Genomic DNA, 21423 nt, shown 5'->3' with positions numbered 1-21423 from the left:
GCCGAGAGACAGGTGGGAGACCGGGCTGTTTATCAGACCTGAAGCTCCCACATCTACGGAACAAGGGTGATTGTTCAGACATTGCTAACAGCACCGTGCGGGGACGTGTCATTTCTTACAGAATCAGATATTTAACCAACCATGTTACTATTAGCGGTTCTATAAGAGTCTGATTAATCATTTTGATTCAACTTTTTTTTGCCCAAAATGTCCCATTTTTAGTTGTTGTTGTTTTGCACATTTTATTCATGTATTTCACGGTAATTTATTAATTTATTTTTTGAAAGTTGAACTTTATTTTATTGTTGGTTCAGTCATTTTGTTAACCATTAATTTCATTTATTTGACTTTCAGGGGTTTGTTTGGTTTTTTTTTTGCATGGTTGAATTTTTCATTATTAGAAAAAGAAAAAAAAAATTATTTTATCTCTGACTTAAAGAATGTAGTGGAATATATAAATATAGTTCTATGGACCAAGACATGCTTCTAAAGAAGAAAAATACTATTGAGGTGGGTTTAAAGAGGACCTGTCACCCAATTTATCAGCACTAAAGTAAGCAGCTCCTAGTGCTTGAACAAACGCCGCAGTGTTAGAGTGATAGCGTTACCGGAAACCTCTGGTAACGCTATCCAACACTGCAGCAGGGTATAGTGTAATTCTCGGACAGCTCGCAAAGCTGTCCGACATATTCATGAGGGGGTGGGATTGGGGCATGGCTAGGGGAGGTGACTGCCGCCTAGCGCGCGGCAGTCACTGCCGGCCTATGGGGCGAGCGGGGCGGTTCCGGGAAGAGGCAGCGCCTCGGATCACCCCCTCATGAATACATCGGACAGCTTTGTGAGCGGTCAGATGATTACACTGTACCCGCCACAGTGTTTGATAGCGTTACCGGAGGTTTCCGGTAACGCTATCACTATAACACTGCAGCGTTTGATCAAGCACTAGGAGCTGCTTACTAAAGTAAGCAGCTCCTAGTGCCGAAAATTTAGGCGACAGGTCCTCTTTAAAGGGGTATTCCAGGAATAAGGCTACATTCAGACGGCCGTACGGGGAACGTATATATACGGCCGATATACATCCCCCATAGACTGCAATGGGCGCACAGCGGTACATGTGCGGCACCGTAGCCCTCCGTACCCCGTGAAAAGATAGGCCATGTGCCACATATCCTTATGGAGAGGTGCCGGGGTGTGCAGTGCTCACCTTCTCCTCCTCTCCCCGTGCACCGCCGTGTGCCCATCGTGCTACGGTACAGCGGGCAACGGCCGTCTGAATCCAACCTAAGCATAATTAATCTTCAAATGGAGATGTCATCTCAGTGAGGTAATGTGCAGTGATGGCAGTTACACACATCATTACTATGGTAACAAAGCAGGAATGTTTGTTAGATTATCACTGGGAGGAAAGCATGAGAGGGAGAAGCTGAGAACTGAGGGATCATGGGAGTTGTAGTATCCTGTGGTCGTCATCCTGGAGATAACTCTATTTAAGCTCCATTTTGTGATTAATTATATTGACTTTTGTTGCATTCAATTATTTGTAGCCTTATGGGTTACAATTACAGAATACAATTTGAAGAGAAAATTCTCCCATAAACAGTGAAGCATGTGACACACTGTTAATGATACTGCTTCCCAAGCAGTCAGATTTGAGATTCATTTGGGTCAAAGCACAGGAATAAGTAGGAAATTATTCATAAACATTTTATCATCATCACTTGATGGTGGCGGAGTTGGGGGCTCCTTTCCTTCTTGACCACATGGTCCTGACATCACTACAGTTCTTGTAGACCCACCAGTAAATTGTAGATGCTAATTTACTCCTGCTGATGGACCTTTGATGATGTCATGAAGGTCCTTCCACAACCAGATCCAGGTTTACGTAGTCCCCTGGGCGACAGAGGCTTAGTGGGCCTCTTTTTAGAAAACTCACATCCTGGCGCACTCCCTTCCCCCATAGTAGCCACACTTTCCCACCGCCCCCATAGCCACAGTATCCCCCCATAAGCCAAACTGCCCCACATAAGCCCCAATGTCCCCCCCATGAGCCCCACTGTCGCCCACATAAGCCAAACTGTTGCCCCCATAAGCCACACTGTCCCCCATAAGCCACACTGTCCTTACATTCCTCCGGTAGCCACACTGTCCTCACACCCCCGCCCCCTCCGGTAGCAACACTGCCCCACCACCACCACTCTGGGAAAAAATAAAAACTCACCTTTCCTTGCTCCACCAGAAGCAGACCCAGCAGACGCATTCTTTCTGTGGCATGCACCCGCTGTACGTGATGTGATGACATCATTATGTGCGGCAGCTTCAGAGCCGTTGTGTAAAGTGTGGAGCGCTGCTTCGAGACCAGATGGTGATCATTTGTACTAGCGTCTTAAAGTGACACTGGCACAATTGATCTGGGGCTGAAATTTTATTTTGGTGTTTGAGTAGGCCCCTTTAGCACCCTTGGGCCCTGGCACTTGTTTGGGTAAGCCGGGTGCTGGCGCCGGGCCTGGGTCCTCCTGTCATAGGAAGAGGCTGCTTAATCCATATACATTTTTTTCTGTTTTTCCTAGGAATGGCACTGTATATACCCTCCACCTCAACCACCCAGGCAGTCACCTACCCCTTGTGCCATCCTTGTCACTACAGATATATATTAGCTTGTACCCTCCATGTGTATCAGAGGCCTCCTGACTCTGGGCAGTCAGATGCTGTGTCTTCTTCAGGACTATGAAGAGGAGTATTTTACCTGTTAAATAATAGAGACCTATTAAATATTCCTCTGTGGTCTATTGAAATACTTGCAGCTGCTTTTCCTCAGAACCTTTTTCCATTTCCATCATCTTATCATCTTTCTTGAAAGACTAATGTTATGGTTGGTGGCATGGAGAGGAGATAAAAGCGTCGTGATGAGGTCGGGGGCTTGATGAATGGGTCGTATGTAATATCATTTCCATTAACATATTAATTTGAGGCCTATGAACAAGCAGAAATGTTGACAGAGAACAAATGCGGCTTATAAGTAGTAGCGGAGAGCGGCGGTGTAAGAGGAAATTAATTTTATTTGTGGCTTGTCATAAAGATTTATAATACACATCCTCCATTCAATACACTTTGATTAAGTCAGTGGCTGGAAGAGATCAGGTAATCTCTCTGCTGGTCGGTGTCAACTTTCCCGGAGTTATTTGCTAAGACTTGAATAATTATTTCATTTATTCACCTCATGTCTAATCTTATGCATCAGAGTCAATACCTCCTTAAAGGGAATGTTTGGAGCCCAATTCCTGTGGCATGTGCCTCTGGTTCCTTGTTGACACCATTGTTTGGCCACAATCTTGCGTTCAGCAGTACGGGTTGTCACACGGGAAAAAACATAGTAGTGCTTACTTTGCTGATACTCCAAGGTGGGCCCATGCTCTGGTCATTGATTGGCTGGGTAGCGCATTCAGACAGGGACCACAAAACCAATAGTGGCTAGGACCTGGGTAGAAATCTTGGTTATAACTTTGCTTTTTTTTTAAATTTGAACCAATTTTGGCCCCTTTGGTATTCCCTTTCCTTCCCTTAAAGTAAACCTGTCACCACATTTTTCACAAATTCACTTAGTGTCAAGTTCCCATAGAACCTTTCTTTTAGCTAAAATGAGTTCCCTCATATCCCCATAAAATCAACTTTGTAATCTAACCTGGCAAACAGTCAGATCCTCAGTGAGTCAGAGGGGAAGTGTCCTTACTCATTTCTACACCTCCCAATGCCTCATTCTTACCATTCAGCACTTCATGTTATGTGACCAGAGTGATGTAATCTAAGGTCCTTTACCCTAACATTTTCAAAATCTACCACATGTATGTATCTGATCACATGAAATCACAGCAGCCTCCATGGACTTCTACTTCTCCCATGGAGGCATGCTGTGATTTCATGTGATCAGATACATACATATAATCTTAGTGGGCAAACGACCCACTAAATGTGTGAGGAGTGGAGATCACACACCCTCTGACTCACTGAGGATTTGACTGTATGCCATGTAAGACAAAAAATTACATTTTATGGGGATGTGAGAGAAACTATTTTTAGCTAAATGAAGGGTGTGATTTAGTGAATAGGGCTCTATGAGAACCTGTCACTAGCTGAATTTGTAATATATGTGGTAACAGGTTCCCTTTAAAATGGTCTTTACATGTTGTTGTTGATAGCCTATACTAAAAATGATTTCCCAACTCATAACTCTTATCCTCTACCCCCTAAATAGTAAAAATTTTTCAGGCGCAGTTGACTCCTTAGTCATCACAAGATCATGGGGTCCTGGGTGCACTGTGAATAATGCAGTGGGCTCATACTAGGCATCATTCACTCAGACAGTTTGGGTGGTAACCTGGGGCCCAAGCCCAAAACAATTACCAAATTCACCTTTGATATCCTTGTACATATGTTCCTGCTCTCAATGCACATGTACACAAGAACCATTTCAGGACCTTTGAATGTCCTCCAAAGGTCCTAAAACAGTAGGCAGAAGGGACACATCCTCCATTCTTCACAAATTTTGATTCTAGTACCATATGTAGGAAGTGATTCCAGACTTGTAGGGGCCATAATATTCATACAGCCCAGGGCCCATGGTGGTCTTAATCCCCTGACTCTTGTTGGATTGTACAGTAGATAAGTATTATGTCAGTCCAAAAGTGATCTAGATTCTCGTAATCTCTAGGCACCATAAAACAACCATATGTATGGTGCTGAACCTTTAAACATAGTGGAACGTTTGAGAATTGTAGCCACATAATTCTGCTGAATAGTAGCGATTCTTGACACACAAATTTTTATGGCCTGTCCTAAGCATTGAGCATCAATATTATGATCAATGATAAACCATACTAAAAATTCATGTCCACCACCATATTACCAAAAGATTAAACCTTTAAGTTCTACACAGATTCCATTATTATTCCATCAGTGGACCATTACAAGGCTATAATATGATGCGATTCAAGTTTGATGGTGGTCCAACAACAGCATCGCTTCTAGGGTGGCAATGCGATGGCCAACTGTGGCCACATATGGATACAGCCTACAATGCTACAATACTGCAGAATCTCCGAGTGCCACCATAGACTCCAGGCACAAGTAGACCATCAACCATACATAGAAGTAAACTGACTTTACATTATACTGGCATGTGATTCAGTTTCATCACCCTTCAAACAATACTGCATGGTACTAATAAATTATGTATTGGAAATATTGGTCAGTTTTTAGGAAAGTGAAACTAGCAAAGGGTTGTCTGGGCTTAGGACAATATGGCTGCTTTCTCCAAGAAACCCATTGACAGTTTGTTTTAGTATTTTTAAGTGTAATACCAGATACGACCTAGTGGGGCACTGTTTGTGGAGGAAAGCAGCCAGTTTCCACTTCATGTACAAACCCAATAGTAATGAGTCCATAAAATGAATTCAAAATGCAGTAAAAATATACAGAATTTAAAAAAATTTGGTCAGCAAATATAAAACCACAATAATATTTCTTTGTGTAACAGGTATTCAAGCAGCAAGAACCAGTGCTTTGGACTTCCTACTACTCGAAACTGAATGCAATTTTATTGAATTAAATTTTTGATGTATTTCTATTTTTCTTTTTCCTTTTTTTTTTTGCTATAACTACAGATGTCACAGAGAACCCGACTATTGCAGAGCGATATATCGACGACATGAACTCTAGATTTCAGGTCCTTATCTTAACTTAACGGCATGCAAAAGCACAAAATATCATTTTTAATACCTGCAATGCTCTTTTTGTACATTTTTTAAAGATACTATTTACTTGGGGTAAAGGAAACATATTTTTTTTTTCTTAAAGGCATCTTCATTTTGTTGATATAGAATATATGAGATCTGTAAAAAAAAAAAAAAAATCTTATTTTTTTTTTTTGTTGTGTTTGCTATTCACAAAGTGCTTGATGGAATGAATATGCAACTAAGAGAATGCTTTCCACATATAATTGGTTATTATTTTGTGCATGATTACAACATATTGCTGTAAAAGTGCTATTTAAAAGAGATATAAAAAAAAAGGATCAAATGATATTTGTAAAAAAAGAAAAATACAAAGAAAAAAAATACAAAAAGAGGTGTTTTTGTTTTACTGGCTGCATTTTCTTTTGTTTCGCTTTGATTGTTATAAATTTGTTACATATATTCATAAGAAAGGACCACACTTGGCCGTGTGTTTCACTTCAATCCAAGCTGCAGAGTAAACGTCAATCCTTACAGGGAGCCCATCATATTATATTATTATTATATATATTATATTAAGGTAAAAAGATTGATTCTGCGATTTTATATATCAGAACTAGAGATGAGTGGGCCCGAAGTGTAGGACACCCAGGCCATGGAAATAATAGACATGGCAAGTTTTCCAGGACAGGAGGAATGTGCCTGAACAAGAACCTACACTTTGGGTCGGCTCATTTTTAATCAGGACATTATAAGACTGTATAAGGTCTTATAATGTCAGGACATCTGGACTGTATAAGGTCCTATTACATGATCCCGGCATTGGCCAAGCTTAACATGTTGGATATATACCCTTACAATTGGCTTGGTACTCAGAGAGGTTTATATTTGTCTCAATGACTGCAAGGTGCCCAGGTCCTGTAGTTGCAAACAAGCCCAAATCTTCACCTTCCTATTAGCCAGTGGTGGACTGGGACACCAGAGAATCTCTGATGGACCCAGGCTATTACCCAATACTGGACTCTGGAAGTTATGAGGAGTTTGTGCTCGCTCAAAACAAGCCTGATTGTGCCAGACCAGTAAACTGACAAAACTTGTGCACTTATAGAGATGGTCACACTTGCTGATGATCAAACAATCACAGAATTATAACAGCTCAAGCTCCTACATACATTCTTCTTATGGAAGCAGTACTCAATTTTTCACCAACTGCTTATAGATTTCTGCCTAGTTTTTGCTACATAAGAAATGACATATTGGAATCTGTTGATTGTTGTTTTTTCTTCTTAGCTTGTATTTACCTAATTTTCAGATCTTCTACGGACTAGATGTTCTTTTATTAGTATGCTTTGATTTGTAAAAATATCAAATTCAAAAAGGGAGGACTTTCTTTTTTTCAGAAGCAAACAATTTATGCAAATGAACTTTGCAGTGCACAAGGGGAGGGGCCATATATGCTGGTGCACCTGTTTTCTTCTTTTTATGCTGCTCAATGACACCCTACAAAGAAGAAAAGAGGTGCCACCTACCGTCGTTATCCAACCCCCGTCATTGCCCTGTCCTTAGTGCACAGAGAACCTAATATGCATAAAAAAACTAAAATAAAAGTTTCTCAACTATGACTGATCGTTGGGGAAAAGGGAAAGGTATTGTGAAAGGTATTGTGCAAAGTTTCACTTTATGTATACATTCTTACATGGTGGGTGAGGCTGCATCTTTATGATGATGGCTTTCTTAGAGTTTACTATAGAATTTATATTTGTAGTATTTTTTTTTTTACTTCTGAAATGTTTTAAAAGTTGGAAGATCTCCTTTATCTCAGCAGTGGCTAGGGTAAGCATTTTGAAACAATCAATGCTAATGTTGCTGTGAAGCATATGTCTAAAGTACTGTAAATCTCTAAGTTTCCTGCCACTAGGGGGAGCTCCAGAGGCAGGTAGTAAAGTGATATGTGTGAATGAAGTATACAGTGAGCTCTATAGCGCCCTCTAGGCTGCCAAGTTTTAAAATGGCCAGAATCCTTTCTATGTTGGAAATTTCAAGCCCCAAACTTCACCTTACTAATGAAATCCCAACAAGTCACTCCAGCAATAAGCCACGCCTTACTAAAATCAATGGCTGTTGAGAAATGTTAAACTTTTCAGAGCTCTGTTCTGTTCCATATTATGTAATGCAAGTATTCTGTAGCTATTGGATCAAAGTTACACTATGGACAAGATTTATTAGGGTTTGTTCACATGAAATCTGGCATACCAGCCCTGAAATAGGAGTCATTCATGGCATGTATTTCCACCCTTATTCCAACTCCGAACCAAGCAGTGCGGAGGTGCTTAAAGGGGCGCACACCCGGTTGTTCCTGTCCATTTGGGTGTAGGTTATTTCGCAATTCTACCCCAAGTGAGAGCAAGCGTAGGACTGCCTTGCCGGCGGAGCATCCTGATATATCCGATGTAACAAGTGGTCGGGGGAATATCGTACACTGATAATCATACACCCAGCACTGGGTGTGCCTGGGAAAGTGCCAGGGGCCCAGAGCTCATGGGGGGCCCACATAAGGCTGTACATAAGGAATCCATGTGGGTGAGGGAGGCTGTATACAATTAATCCATATGGTGTGAGGGGGGCTTATATAAAATAACCATGAGGGGGCTGTTTGGGATAATAAACTAGGGAATATTTTAGGACAGGAGAGTGTTTTAGTTTCTCAATTTTTATTGCAGCCATGTGGGTTCACTGCAAAGGGGCCCACTGAGGCTCTGCCTCCCAGGGGCCTACTGAAACCTGTAGCTGACCCTGAATGTACCCTTATACGTTTGTGTGAGACCTTTTAATAGGCCTAGAAAGCCAAACCAGACACATTTGCTGTTTTGGGAGGCCTCGTCTATGCAGGGTATTGGTTGACATGGGGTAGGTGGGTGCAATTACCTCTTATAGCGCATTTTATGAAATCTTCCAGGGGATCTATAAATTCTATAATTGTTACACGGTCTTTAAGGACCGCCCTCCTGACAGTAAAGAGATAATTAGCATATTGGTTGCTGGAAATAACAGCGCCAGGAACGGTGAGGGCTACAGGAAAAATTCCATCTGGGTCAGAATCAGCGGAGCGGAGCCTATTAAAGAAGACAAAATTTGGAGTTGGTGGAAGTTATGTTTATACATGAAAATATCTTCATCAATACAAATATTATCCGTCAGCCTTATGCTGAGCACTTCCCTCCCCCGTATGATAGACTCTACTTTTACTTACATGCAGGACACCAGATTATTGTTGTACTTCTTTTCTTCCTAAAACAACATTAGTATAAAATGGAAAAATATGGATGAACCGGTCCGGTTACGTAGCGAATAATGAATCCATCTGTTCTACTCTCCTAATAAAATTGCCTGGGTCCTAAAACTCATCCACACTCAAGCAGAAGGACATCATGTATTCATTAAGACACAGGAACATTTCCGCATGAATACACAGCCTCAAAAGATTTTGTCGGAATCAGCCAAAAATAGGTTTCGCTCGAGTATTTTGTTTGCAAATTGTCTTTTTTTTTCCCACAGACAACACTAAATAGTTTATAAGGCCTGGCGGATTTATCTGTGAATATGAGAAGAGCAAGCGTGCTGCATTATGGATGAACTGATCGCAGGCCTGAGCCGCCATATACAAACACTGAGACTATGGTGATTATGTATTTAGATCCGTGTGTTACAGGTCAACAATCTGCAAACAAATGTGTAAATAATAACCTGATTTGATGATGTACTGATAATCCACACCATGTCCCAATGTGTCCTTACAATGGAGGGGAGAAGCGTATATATCCCACTGGTATGCTCTGACAGCACGATACGTAGTCTGGCCCCACCCCCTCAGCCCTTAATGCGGAGAAGTGATCAGCAGCAGCCAGTGATTGGCTGCTGCCAGTGTTCAGGGTGTTTCCCCAGTGATGCCACCCTTACATAGACTGTGACATCACTGGGGACCTCCCAGAGCGTACACTCAGCAGAGGCAGGAAGAGGATGCCTTATGTTACATCCGTCCTCCATAGACTATTATGGCCTCCGCTGAACATCTTGTTTAGTAGGAAGGAGCAGGATGGAAAGCAGTTTACTATGTCTTTTCATCGCGTCTGGATCCAACACGTAGGGGCCCATTTACTTACCCGGTCGACGGGGGTGCATTGTCCGACAATAATGCAATCTGCCGCGATTCACTAAGATCGTGCACCCGATATCCTACATGTGTCGCTTCCCCTGCTCAGGTCCGACGGAGTTCACCTTCTTCTTCCTGGTGCATGTAAGTGCTTTGTCTTGCGACACAATTTGAAAGTTAAATCCTGTGCTCAGTCTGATCGAATACGACACAATCCCCTGTTAAATACCTTTCACAGCCGTGCAGTCCCCAAAAACGTCAGAGAATCCAACGAAAGTGCATCTGCAGACCCTTAGTAATTAAGCCCCATAGTGTGCAGACAGAAGCAAAAGAGATGCTCCCACCTACCAGTATATGTGTACGGGTACACTCAGTATATACACCCGGAGCTTTCCTGACGTACAGTATATGCTGAACTTATCTATAAAACAAAATGCTAATGTAGCCTTGAAAGACAGAAGCTACAACAAGAAATAGATAAGATGAAACACATCTTATTAAGGTAAACTATTTTTTTGCTTTCCAGCTCATAAACCTCCTCAGTTTCCAAAAAGAATCCATCTAGTGTAAAGGTGTAAAACACAACATATGGAGTGGGGAGGGGGGAGCTGCTGCACAGACTCATGATGTGGAGAGGAGGGGGAGACCTCTGAAAAGTCTGAGCACACGGCTTTCAATAGTCAGTAAGTTTTCAACAAAGTTTGCATAAATCAACATCAGAAGTGACTAAAAAAAACGGTGTTATATCTTTTTAGAGGAAACTGCTTCCTTCTCCACTTACTTTGGCTCTTATCCTCCTCCCTCCTGATCTGCTTTTCACTCTGTTATATATGTTGAATTGCATCTTGCTAGCACTTTTCCTGGAATAAAGCTCACTGATATGTCAGATATGTCAGAAATCTATGGATAGAGAAGGGGAGGGGAATCCTCTCCATCCAAGAGAGGACTGTAAATTCACAGGCAGAGACCACAGAAGGGAACTCTGCTGGAAAATGCAGGATTACAAGTTACACAATGTCCAGAAGTGGTTTTATAAATCCTTTACACAGACTACTGCTCAGCAATATACATTGAGCAGATAGAATCAGAACAAACTAAACTATTGGTTAGACACAATGGGGGGAGACTTATCATACACCGGCAGGGTCGGCTCCAGGTTTCTGTAGGCCACTGGGCGACAGAGCCTCAGTGGGCCCCTTTGTAGTGCACTCACGAAGCAGCATTAAAAATTCAGAAACTAAAATATTCTCCTGTTCCCTAGTTTATCAAACCAAACAGCCCCCTCATGGTTGTTTTTTTATAAGCCCCCCTCAAACCCTATGGATTCATTAGATACAGCCCCCCTCATCCCCCCATGGATTCCTTATGTTCAGCCTTATTTGGGTCACCCAACAGCTCTGGGCCTCGGCACTTGCCCAGGTATGCCCAGTGCTGGCACCGGCTTTGTACACCGGCCCCGCCCCTCCGGTGCCTTTTGATGTATCCGGCAGTCCGTGGTGTGATGTGCTTATTTCTACATCAGGTTCTACCTGCCATACAAATATATGCTGCAGGGAAAATCTCCCTTGTATAAGTTCTCTTGCTGTGGCAAGTAAGCAAGCATGGGGCAGGAACACCCGGCTCTGACCCACTCTGCCAGGTGTGCCCCCCTTCACACCGTTCCATACCCCCTTGGCGTGGAGAGGGCGTTTAGGGGAAATAATCATTATTTCTGGTGGTTCCCTGGCAATTACAATTATTTCAGAGTTTCTACACCAGTTTTCTGTCATAGAAGTCCTGATAAATCTTCCCCCTTATATCATTTTTATTATTGCTGTCTGTTGTGATGATGGGGTAGGGACAAGATACAAATAACCTTTGACATTTCTAGTGGTGGGTATACATTATGGGTACATTCAGACGAATATAATAGGGACCAATATATATGGCCATACCATATGGGGCCGGATAACGGTCTCCATTGACGCCTATGGCGCCCCCCGTCAAGGTGCGGTGAGCATGTCCTATATTTAGCCATGTTACAGAGTGTTACGCTCGCTTCTCTATGGAGAGGGGAGGAGTGAGCAATATCGCTAATTTTAAAATTTTAAAGAAATTTTAAATAATTTCTAAAATTTCAACCTAGAAATTTCCTTAAACGTCAATGGATTAGGCCCAGATTCTAAAGTGTATGGGGGACATCTCAGCTGTCCGATAAGAAGGATTGGGCTCTAGGATTTCAATATGCCTGATCATAATATAGAATAACTAACAAATTGATTTGTGATTGATTTATTATTATTATTAACAAAGATGTTTTGCAGAAGTTTACTTTCCTCTCCCCATTAAGGACACATATATTCATGTGTATGAGTAGGGACAAATATCTGTCTCTGTCTCAAACAACAGGGGATTTTGGAGACTGTCAGTAGCCAAATTAGAAGTGACGGCCCCCGCGGAGTCATAAAATAGAGAGAAGAAGTGCCGCACTACATCCTGCGCCGCAGCACTTAAGAAACACATTGAAATCCAGTCCTAATACCATCATTTAATTTTTCCCCATAGTCGATGTGATCATGTCGCCGCCATAATCTTGAGAGAGCAGGAGCCTAATCAGGATTGCAAGTCAATGAAAGGAAATCTGTAAACACTCATGAAATAATCATTGTAATGAAACGTCTTGCCGGCAAATGACACGCTGAGACGTCGCGGAGGAAATAAGAGCGGATCAGGAAAATAAACCCTTGTGTTCAGTCCTTTGTGCCGCATAAACAAAGTCTGAGTCCTTTAGCACCGAGATGATGTTCTGAGAGGTTGAATACAATTACAGCAGTGCTGGCGGTAAATGAAGATACATAGGGGGGTGTATAGGATGCCGCGACCCCCAGTTACAAAGGGATGTATTATATCACAGCGCCCGGGGTCACAGTTCCAGGATTCTGTGTATAAAAGACTTAATATAGGATTTGTTACTATGTTTACAATAAATGACACATTATACAGATGTAGTGGGGCTTAGATTGTCATTTTGTTCATTTTCTGTGGACACTAATTATAAGGGCGCTACTATATCTTGAGAATGGGGGTACGTTGATACCCTTCCTGCAGCAAGGCGAAATGAAGTGGAATCTGCATCAATCATGTATTTAAAGCGAACCTGTCACCAGGAATGTAATTTTTAGCTGGTGACAGGTTTCCGATAACCTAGGTCATGCTGATTTTATAAAGGCCTTTGTCGGAATTCTGCATTATTTCAGTACTTTATATAAGTTTCATTCACATTACCTGGTTTCCAGCCAGCAGAATGTGGTGAGTCCCAAGGCAGGGGGCAGCCTTAGCCTATGTGTGCCTGTGTCAGTCTCCTCTCCTCCACACTCATCCAACTCTCACCTCTCACTTCATGTAATGTGCCTTGAACAGACAGAGGAGGGAGTAGGATGGAGTGGAAGAGAAGAAGAATGCTTTAGGAGACATGGGAACACACAGGCTGCAGCTGCCCTCCCCAGGACTTACCACACGCTGCTGGTAAGGAGCCAGATAATGTGAAATAAAGTTTTCTAAAGTACTGAAATTATTCCTGATGCTGACAAAGGCATTTTTAAAATAAGCATAGCATAGGTTACTGGAGCCTGTCACCAGCTAAAAATGACATTTCTGTTATTCTGAATCATTCATTTAAGTTTAATTCACATTACCTGCATCCATACCAGCAGCGTATGGTAAGTCCCTAGGGAGGGGGCAGCTGAAGCCTGTGTCTCAGTCTCCTCATGACTTCTTCTTCCTTCCCCTGCCTGCTCAATACACATGACATGAAGTGGGGAGGGGGATTAAGCTGCATCAGTGTGGAGGAGACTGACATTGGCATGTACAGGCTGCAGCTTCCCCCTACCTCAGGACTCACCACATGCTTCTGGCAGGGAGCCAGTTAATGTAAAATAAACTATTATAAACTACTGAAATGATTCAGAATGCTGACAAAGGCATTTTTTAAATCATCATTGTAAAGGCTACTAGAACCTGTCACCAGCTAAAAATGACATTTCTGTCATTCTGAATCATTTCATTTAAGTTTATTTCACATCACCTGGCTCCCTACCAGCAGAGTGTGGTGAGTCCCTGGGGAAGGGGCAGCTGAAGTCTGTGTCTCATTCTCCTCATGACTTCTTCCTCCCTCCCCTGCCTGCTCAATGCACATGACATGAAGTGGGGAGGGGGATTGAGCTTCATCAGTGTGGAGGAAACTGACACAGGCACACACAGGCTACAGCTTCCCCCAACCACAGGGCTCAGCACATGCTGCTGGCAGGGAGCCAGGTAATGTAAAATAAACTATTATAAACTACTGAAATGATTCAAAATACTAACAAAAAGCATTTTATAATCAGAATAGCATATACTATTGGAACCTGTCACCAGCTAAAAATCACATTCCTGGTGACAAGTTCCCTTTAAGCCTCAATCAGTGTATCCATTCCACAACACCAAGCAAAGATCTTGAAACTGAAACACAACTGGTACATTGTAATGCTGTAATAATATAACACATGGGTCTTAAATGACTACAAAGTATTACAATCATGATCACTATTAACTCTGGAGAATAGAGAGAGGCTTTGTCCATGTCCAGACATCTATTTGTGTTTCCATCAAAGAAGCGAATAAACCAGCAATATAATCTCTGAATAACCGGAATCTAATAAACATGAAGTCCGCAGTCAGTGAATGCAGATGATCGTGTCGCCACTTACTGGAGGCCATAACGCTGCAATCAATGTTTCCTCTTGAGTGATTTCATTTGCACGGCTTCTATTGTGGCGACATCTGAGATGAGTTTGCGGTTCACCTCTGCACCCTCACTCCCATCATCCGTCCCTTCATAATAAACCAGGGACTTTATAGCTATTCCACAAATGTTCAGAGCAATATAAAATCTATCTATCTATCTATCTATCTATCTATCTATCTCATATCTATCTATCATCTATCTATCTATCTATCTATCTATCTATCTATCTATCTATCTATCTATCTATCTATCTATCTATCTATCTATCTATCTATCTCTCTGTCTGTCTGTCTGTCTGTCTGTCTATCTATCTATCTATCTATCTAATGAATAATGAATAGAGATGAGCGAGCACTAAAATGCTCGGGTACTCGTTATTCGAGACGAACTTTTCCCGATGTTCGAGTGCTCGTTTCGAGTAACGAGCCCCATTGAAGTCAATGGGAGACTCGAGCATTTTTCAAGGGGACCAAGGCTCTGCACAGGGAAGCTTGGCCAAACACCTGGGAACCTCAGAAAAGGATGGAAACACCACGGAAATGGACAGGAAACAGCAGGGGCAGCATGCATGGATGCCTCTGAGGCTGCTTAATCGCACCATTATGCCAAAATTATGGGCAACAGCATGGCCATGACAGAGTGACCGAATGAGGCTAGATAGCATCTAAAACATCCAATAATTGACCCTGACACTATAGGGGACGGCATGCAGAGGCAGCGGCAGCAGCGGAAGGCTAGAGAGTGGCATGGCGACATACCCTAAATGGACTCAGGCTTCAAACCAATGGGTGGCAGAGAGGAACCAAAGGAGGTGAGCAAGAAGCGCTCAAATTATATCGGTACATGATAAAAGTTTGCCAGTATATTTTGTGGATTACACAGCAGGGTGGCGACAAAGTTAACATGGAAGCCATGAAAACAATCCAAAATTCTGCCTGACACAGCTCGTTTGATAAGGGGACCATGTATGGAGGCAGTGAACTAGTAGTAGATTAAAGGTGCTGCAGTTAAAACTATGTTAGTTGGATCTTGGCATGGAGCTGGCGCTCCGCTGCCAGGCGAGCTTTCGCCAATCCAAGCCCCTGTCTCTAGGCTACTCCCCAAACAGCACTTCTAAGAACCTTTTGTATAAGATCAAGTGTAGTAGCGTTCTTATAAGTTTGGGATATGGCGGGTGAGGGGAATGTAAACATCTGCGCAAGAAGCGCTGAAATAATATCCGTAAATGAAAAAAGTTTTCCAGTATATTTTGTGGCTTACACAGCACGGTGGCGACAAAGTTAACAAGTTTGATGTGGAATGCCCTGTAAGAGCTCTTGGGCGGTGTGCCTTTTATCACCTAGGCTCAGCAGTTTGAGCACCGCCTGCTGTCGCTTAGCGACGGCACTGCTGCTGTGCCTAGAGCTACCGACTGATGGCGCCATGCCCACGGATGGTAATTCGGAGGAGGAGGAGGTGGAGGAGGGGTGGGAGGAGGAGGAGGCATAGTAGGCCTGAAACACCTGGACCGAGGTAGGCCCCGCAATCCTCTGCGTCGGCAGTATATGACCAGCCCCAGGGTCAGACTCGGTCCCAGCCTGCACCAAGTTAAGTGTAGTAGCGTTCTTATAAGTTTGGAATATGGCGGGTGAGGGGAATGTAAACAGATGCGCAAGAAGCACTGAAATAATATCCGTAAATGGTAAAAGTTTGCCAGTATATTTTGAGGATTACACAGCAGGGTGGCGACAAAGTTAACAAGTTTGTTGTGGAAGCCATGAAAACAACCCAAAATTCTGCCTGACACAGCACGTTTGATAAGGTGGCCATGTATGGAGGCAGTGAACTAGTAGTAGATTAAAGGTGCTGCAGTTAAAACTATGTTAGTTGGTTCTTGGCATGGAGCTGGCGCTCCGCTGCCAGGCGAGCTTTCGCCAATCCAAGCCCCTGTCTCTAGGCTACTCCCCAAACAGCACTTCTAAGAACCTTTTGTATAAGATCAAGTGTAGTAGCGTTCTTATAAGTTTAGGATATGGCGGGTGAGGGGAATGTAAACAGATGCGCAAGAAGCGCTGAAATAATATCCGTAAATGGTAAAAGTTTGCCAGTGTATTTTGTGGATAACACAGCAGGGTGGCGACAAAGTTAACAACTTTGATGTGGAATCCATGGAAACAACCCAAATTTCGGCCTGACACACCTCGTTTGATAAAGGGATGTATGGAGGCAGCTATATGGACGACTTTTGGAGGTAGCAATGGAGACAACGTGTGGAGGCTGCTATGGAGACAATTCAATTTGGGTAGTGCCTGTATGTGGCAGTCCAAAAAAGTTTTCAAACCAGAGGAGCAGGTAGGTGGCCCTCCATAAAAATGGAATAGATTGAGTGCCTGTATGTGGCAGTCCAAAAAAGTTTTCAAACCAGAGGAGCAGGTAGGTGGCCCTCCAGGAAAATGGAATAGATTGAGTGCCTGTATGTGGCAGTCCAAAAAAGTTTTCAAACCAGAGGAGCAGGTAGGTGGCCCTCCAGAAAAATTGAATAGATTGAGTGCCTGTATGTGGCAGTCCAAAAAAGTTTTCAAACCAGAGGAGCAGGTAGGTGGCCCTCCAGAAAAATTGAATAGATTGAGTGCCTGTATGTGGCACTCCCAAAAATTGTTTAAAACAGAGGACTGGGTCGGTGGCCCTCCATAAAAATTAAATGCATAAAGTACTATAGCTAGAGCCAGTGGGCCCTGTCAAAAAATAGCCAGTTTCCTCTGCTTTACTGTACAAAGAGGAGGAGAAGGAGGAAAATGAGGAGGAGGAGGAGTGGATAAATTAATCAGGTTGAGCTTCCTTCACCTGGTGGAGATTGGAAATTAGGAGAAATCCAGGCTTTATTCATCTTGATAAGCGTCAGCCTGTCAGCGCTGTCAGTCGACAGGCGTGTACGCTTATCGGTGATGATGCCACCAGCTGCACTGAAAACCCGCTCGGACAAGACGCTAGCGGCAGGGCAGGCAAGAACCTCCAAGGCGTACAGCGCCAGTTCGTGCCACATGTTGAAACCCAGTAGTTGTAGGGAGCTGTGTGATCATTTAGGACGATGGTATGGTCAGCTACGTACTCCCTCACCATCTTTCTGTAAAGATCAGCCCTACTCTGCCGAGACTGGGGACAGGTAACAGTGTCTTGCTGGGGTGACATAAAGCTGGCAAAAGCCTTGTAAAGCGTACCCTTGCCAGTGCTGGACAAGCTGCCTGCTCGCCTACTCTCCCTCGCTACTTGTCCCGCAGAACTACGCACTCTGCCGCTAGCGCTGTCAGAAGGGAAATACTGTTTCAGCTTGTGCACCAGGGCCTGCTGGTATTCATGCATTCTCACACTTCTTTCCTCTCCAGGGATGAGAGTGGAAAGATTTTGCTTGTACCGTGGGTCCAGGAGAGTGAACACCCAGTAATCGGTGCTGGAATAAATTCTTTGAACGCGAGGGTCACGGGATAGGCAGCCTAGCATGAAATCTGCCATATGCGCCAGAGTACCAACGCGTAAGAATTCACTCCCCTCACTGGCCTGACTGTCCATTTCCTCCTCCTCCAACTCCTCCAACTCCTCTTCTTCTGCCCATACACGCTCAACAGTGAAGGACTCAACAATGGTCCCCTCTTGTGTCTCGCCAACATTCTCCTCCTCTTCCTCCTCATCCTCCTCCACCTCCACCTCCTCCGATATGCGCTGAGAAACAGACCTAAGGGTGCTTTGGCTATCAACAAGGGAATCTTCTTCCCCCGTCTCTTGTGAGGAGCTCAAAGCTTCCGACTTCATGCTGACCAGAGAGTTTTTCAACAGGCCAAGCAGCGGGATGGTGAGGCTGATGATGGCGGCATCGCCACTGACCATCTGTGTTAACTCCTCAAAGTTACTCAGCACCTGACAGATATCAGACATCCACGTCCACTCCTCATTGTAGACTTGAGGAAGCTGACTGACCTGACTACCAGTTCTGGTGGAAGTTGACATCTGGCAGTCTACAATCGCTCGGCGCTGCTGGTAAACTCTGGATAACATGGTCAGTGTTGAATTCCACCTCGTGGGCACGTCGCACAACAGTCGGTGAGCGGGCAGTTGGAGGCGGCGCTGCGCTGCCCTGAGAGTGGCAGCATCTGTGCTGGACTTCCTGAAATGCGCACAGATGCGGCGCACCTTCGTGAGCAAATCAGACAGATTGGGGTATGTCTTGAGGAAACGCTGAACTATCAGATTTAACACATGGGCCAGGCATGGCACATGTGTCAGTCTGCCGAGTTGCAGAGCCGCCACCAGGTTACGGCCGTTGTCACACACAACCATGCCTGGCTTCAGGTTCAGCGGTGCCAGCCACAGATCAGTCTGCGCCGTGATGCCCTGTAATAGTTCTTGGGCGGTGTGCCTTTTATCGCCTAGGCTCAGCAGTTTGAGCACCGCCTGCTGTCGCTTAGCGACGGCACTGCTGCTGTGCCTAGAGCTACCGACTGATGGCGCCATGCCCACGGATGGTCGTTCGGAGGAGGAGGTGGAGGAGGGGTGGGAGGAGGAGGAGGCATAGTAGGCCTGAAACACCTGGACCGAGGTAGGCCCCGCAATCCTCGGCGTCGGCAGTATATGACCAGCCGCAGGGTCAGACTCGGTCCCAGCCTCCACCAAGTTAACCCAATGTGCCGTCAGCGATATATAGTGGCCCTGCCCGGCAGCACTCGTCCACGTGTCCGTGGTCAGGTGGACCTTGTCAGAAACGGCGTTGGTCAGGGCACGGATGATGTTGTCTGACACGTGCTGGTGCAGGGCTGGGACGGCACATCGGGAAAAGTAGTGGCGGCTGGGGACCGAATACCGAGGGGCGGCCGCCGCCATGAGGCTGCGAAAGGCCTCGGTCTCTACTAGCCTATAGGGCAGCATCTCCAGGCTTAGCAATCTGGAGATGTGCACATTAAGGGCTTGGGCGTGCGGGTGGGTTGCACTATATTTGCGTTTCCGCTCCAGCGTCTGGGGTATGGAGAGCTGAACGCTGGTGGATGCTGTGGAGGATCGTGGAGGCGACGATGGGGTTTTTGTGGCAGGGTCCTGGGCAGGGGGCTGACTATCAGCTGACACAGGGGAAGGAGCAGTGGTGTGCACGGCCGGAGGTGAACGCGCTTGTTGCCACTGAGTGGGGTGTTTAGCATTCATATGCCTGCGCATACTGGTGGTAGTTAAGCTATTAGTGGTGGAACCCCTGCTGATCCTGGTTTGGCAAATGTGGCACACCACAGTCCGTCGGTCATCTGGTGTTTCCTTAAAGAACCTCCAGACTTCTGAAAATCTAGCCCTCGCCGCAGGAGCCCTCGCCACGGGAGCTTCACTAGTTGACACATTTGGCGCTGATGCACCAGCTCTGGCCCTGCCTCTCCGTCTGGCCCCACCACTGCCTCTTCCAACCTGTTCTGGTCGAGGACTCTCCTCCGTCTCAGAAGCACTGTGTTCACCCGGCCTCTCAACCCAGCTTGGGTCTGTCACCTCATCATCCTCCGATCCCTCAGTCTGCTCCCCCCTCGGACTTCCTGCCCTGACAACAACTTCCCCACTGTCTGACAACCGTGTCTCCTCATCGTCGGACACCTCTTTACACACTTCTTCCAGTACGTCAACAAGGTCATCATCACCCACAGACTGCGACTGGTGGAAAACCTGGGCATCGGAAAATTGCTCATCAGCAACCGGACAAGTGGTTTGTGACTGTGGGAAGGGTCCAGAAAACAGTTCCTCAGAGTATGCCGGTTTAAATGGCAAATTTTGCTGGGAGGGGGCAGACTGGGGGGGAGGAGGCTGAGGTGCAGGAGCTGGAGGAGTGCCGATTTCGGTGACATGGGTGGACTGCGTGGAAGACTGACTGGTGGACAAATTGCTCGAAGCATTGTCGGCAATCCACGACATCACCTGTTCGCACTGTTCTGGCCTCAACAGTGCTCTACCACGAGTCCCAGTAACTTCAGACATGAACCTAGGGAGTGTAGCTCTGCGGCGTTCCCCTGCTCCCTCATAAGCAGGTGGTGTCTCACCCCGCCCAGGACCACGGCCTCTGACCCCTGCAGTAGTTGGACGCCCACGTCCCCGCCCTCGTCCTCTACCCCTAGCCCTCGGGTTAAACATTTTGAAAATGAGAGTTATAACTTTAATTTTTTTTTTAACTTTTTTTTGTGTTTTTTTTTTTTTGTGTGTGTTTTTTAGTTTTTAAAACCAAACGATGCTATCCTATTGCTATGGCTATTTTCTAGCCAAGTAAGAAAGCACACTGCTATGCCAGATGAGATGACACTGAGTTATTAAAAAAATAAACGTAAAATAAAAAAGGAAATGGCAGACTGTGCCTAATTGAAATACAACCCCGGGCCCTAATAAATTTTCCCACTTCGGTCTTTGCGATGGATATGTGCGTCACTAAGCGCAAAACACAGTGGTCGCAAGTCTCACTCCAAATTGCTCACAATTTGCTAGTAGATGCACTGCAGCAACTACAGCCACCAGCAGATCAACCAGAAATCAAATATATATAACGCTACTGTAGGCGTAAGTAAGCCGTTTGGATTCTCCTATGACTATTTTCTAGCCAAGTATGAAAGCACACTACTATGCCAGATGAGATGACGCTGAGTTATGAAAAAAATAAACGTAAAATAAAAAAGGAAATGGCAGACTGTGCCTAATTGAAATCCAACCCCGGGCCCTAATAAATTTTCCCACTTCGGTCTTTGCGATGGATATGTGCGTCACTAAGCGCAAAACACAGTGGTCGCAAGTCTCACTCC

At 44.7% G+C, this 21423-nt stretch overlaps 1 protein-coding gene across 1 annotated transcript in view; it reads left to right on the top strand.

Moving 5' to 3' along the window:
* KCNK12 (potassium two pore domain channel subfamily K member 12) overlaps positions 1-6059 on the top strand; it is a 71509-nt gene extending 65450 nt beyond the window's left edge. Inside the window, exon 4 of the mRNA XM_072140312.1 lies at positions 5531-6059. Coding sequence (XP_071996413.1) covers positions 5531-5582 — 52 coding nt within the window. The 3' untranslated portion in view covers positions 5583-6059. The remainder of the gene's footprint in view (positions 1-5530) is intronic.
* The last annotated feature ends 15364 nt before the right edge of the window (positions 6060-21423 follow it).

The sequence above is a fragment of the Engystomops pustulosus genome, chromosome 3, assembly GCF_040894005.1.
Source record: "Engystomops pustulosus chromosome 3, aEngPut4.maternal, whole genome shotgun sequence".
NCBI classification, from domain to species: Eukaryota; Metazoa; Chordata; class Amphibia; order Anura; family Leptodactylidae; genus Engystomops; species Engystomops pustulosus.
The sequence above is the reverse complement of the archived record's forward strand: the minus strand, read 5'-3'. Positions and strand labels throughout refer to the sequence as shown.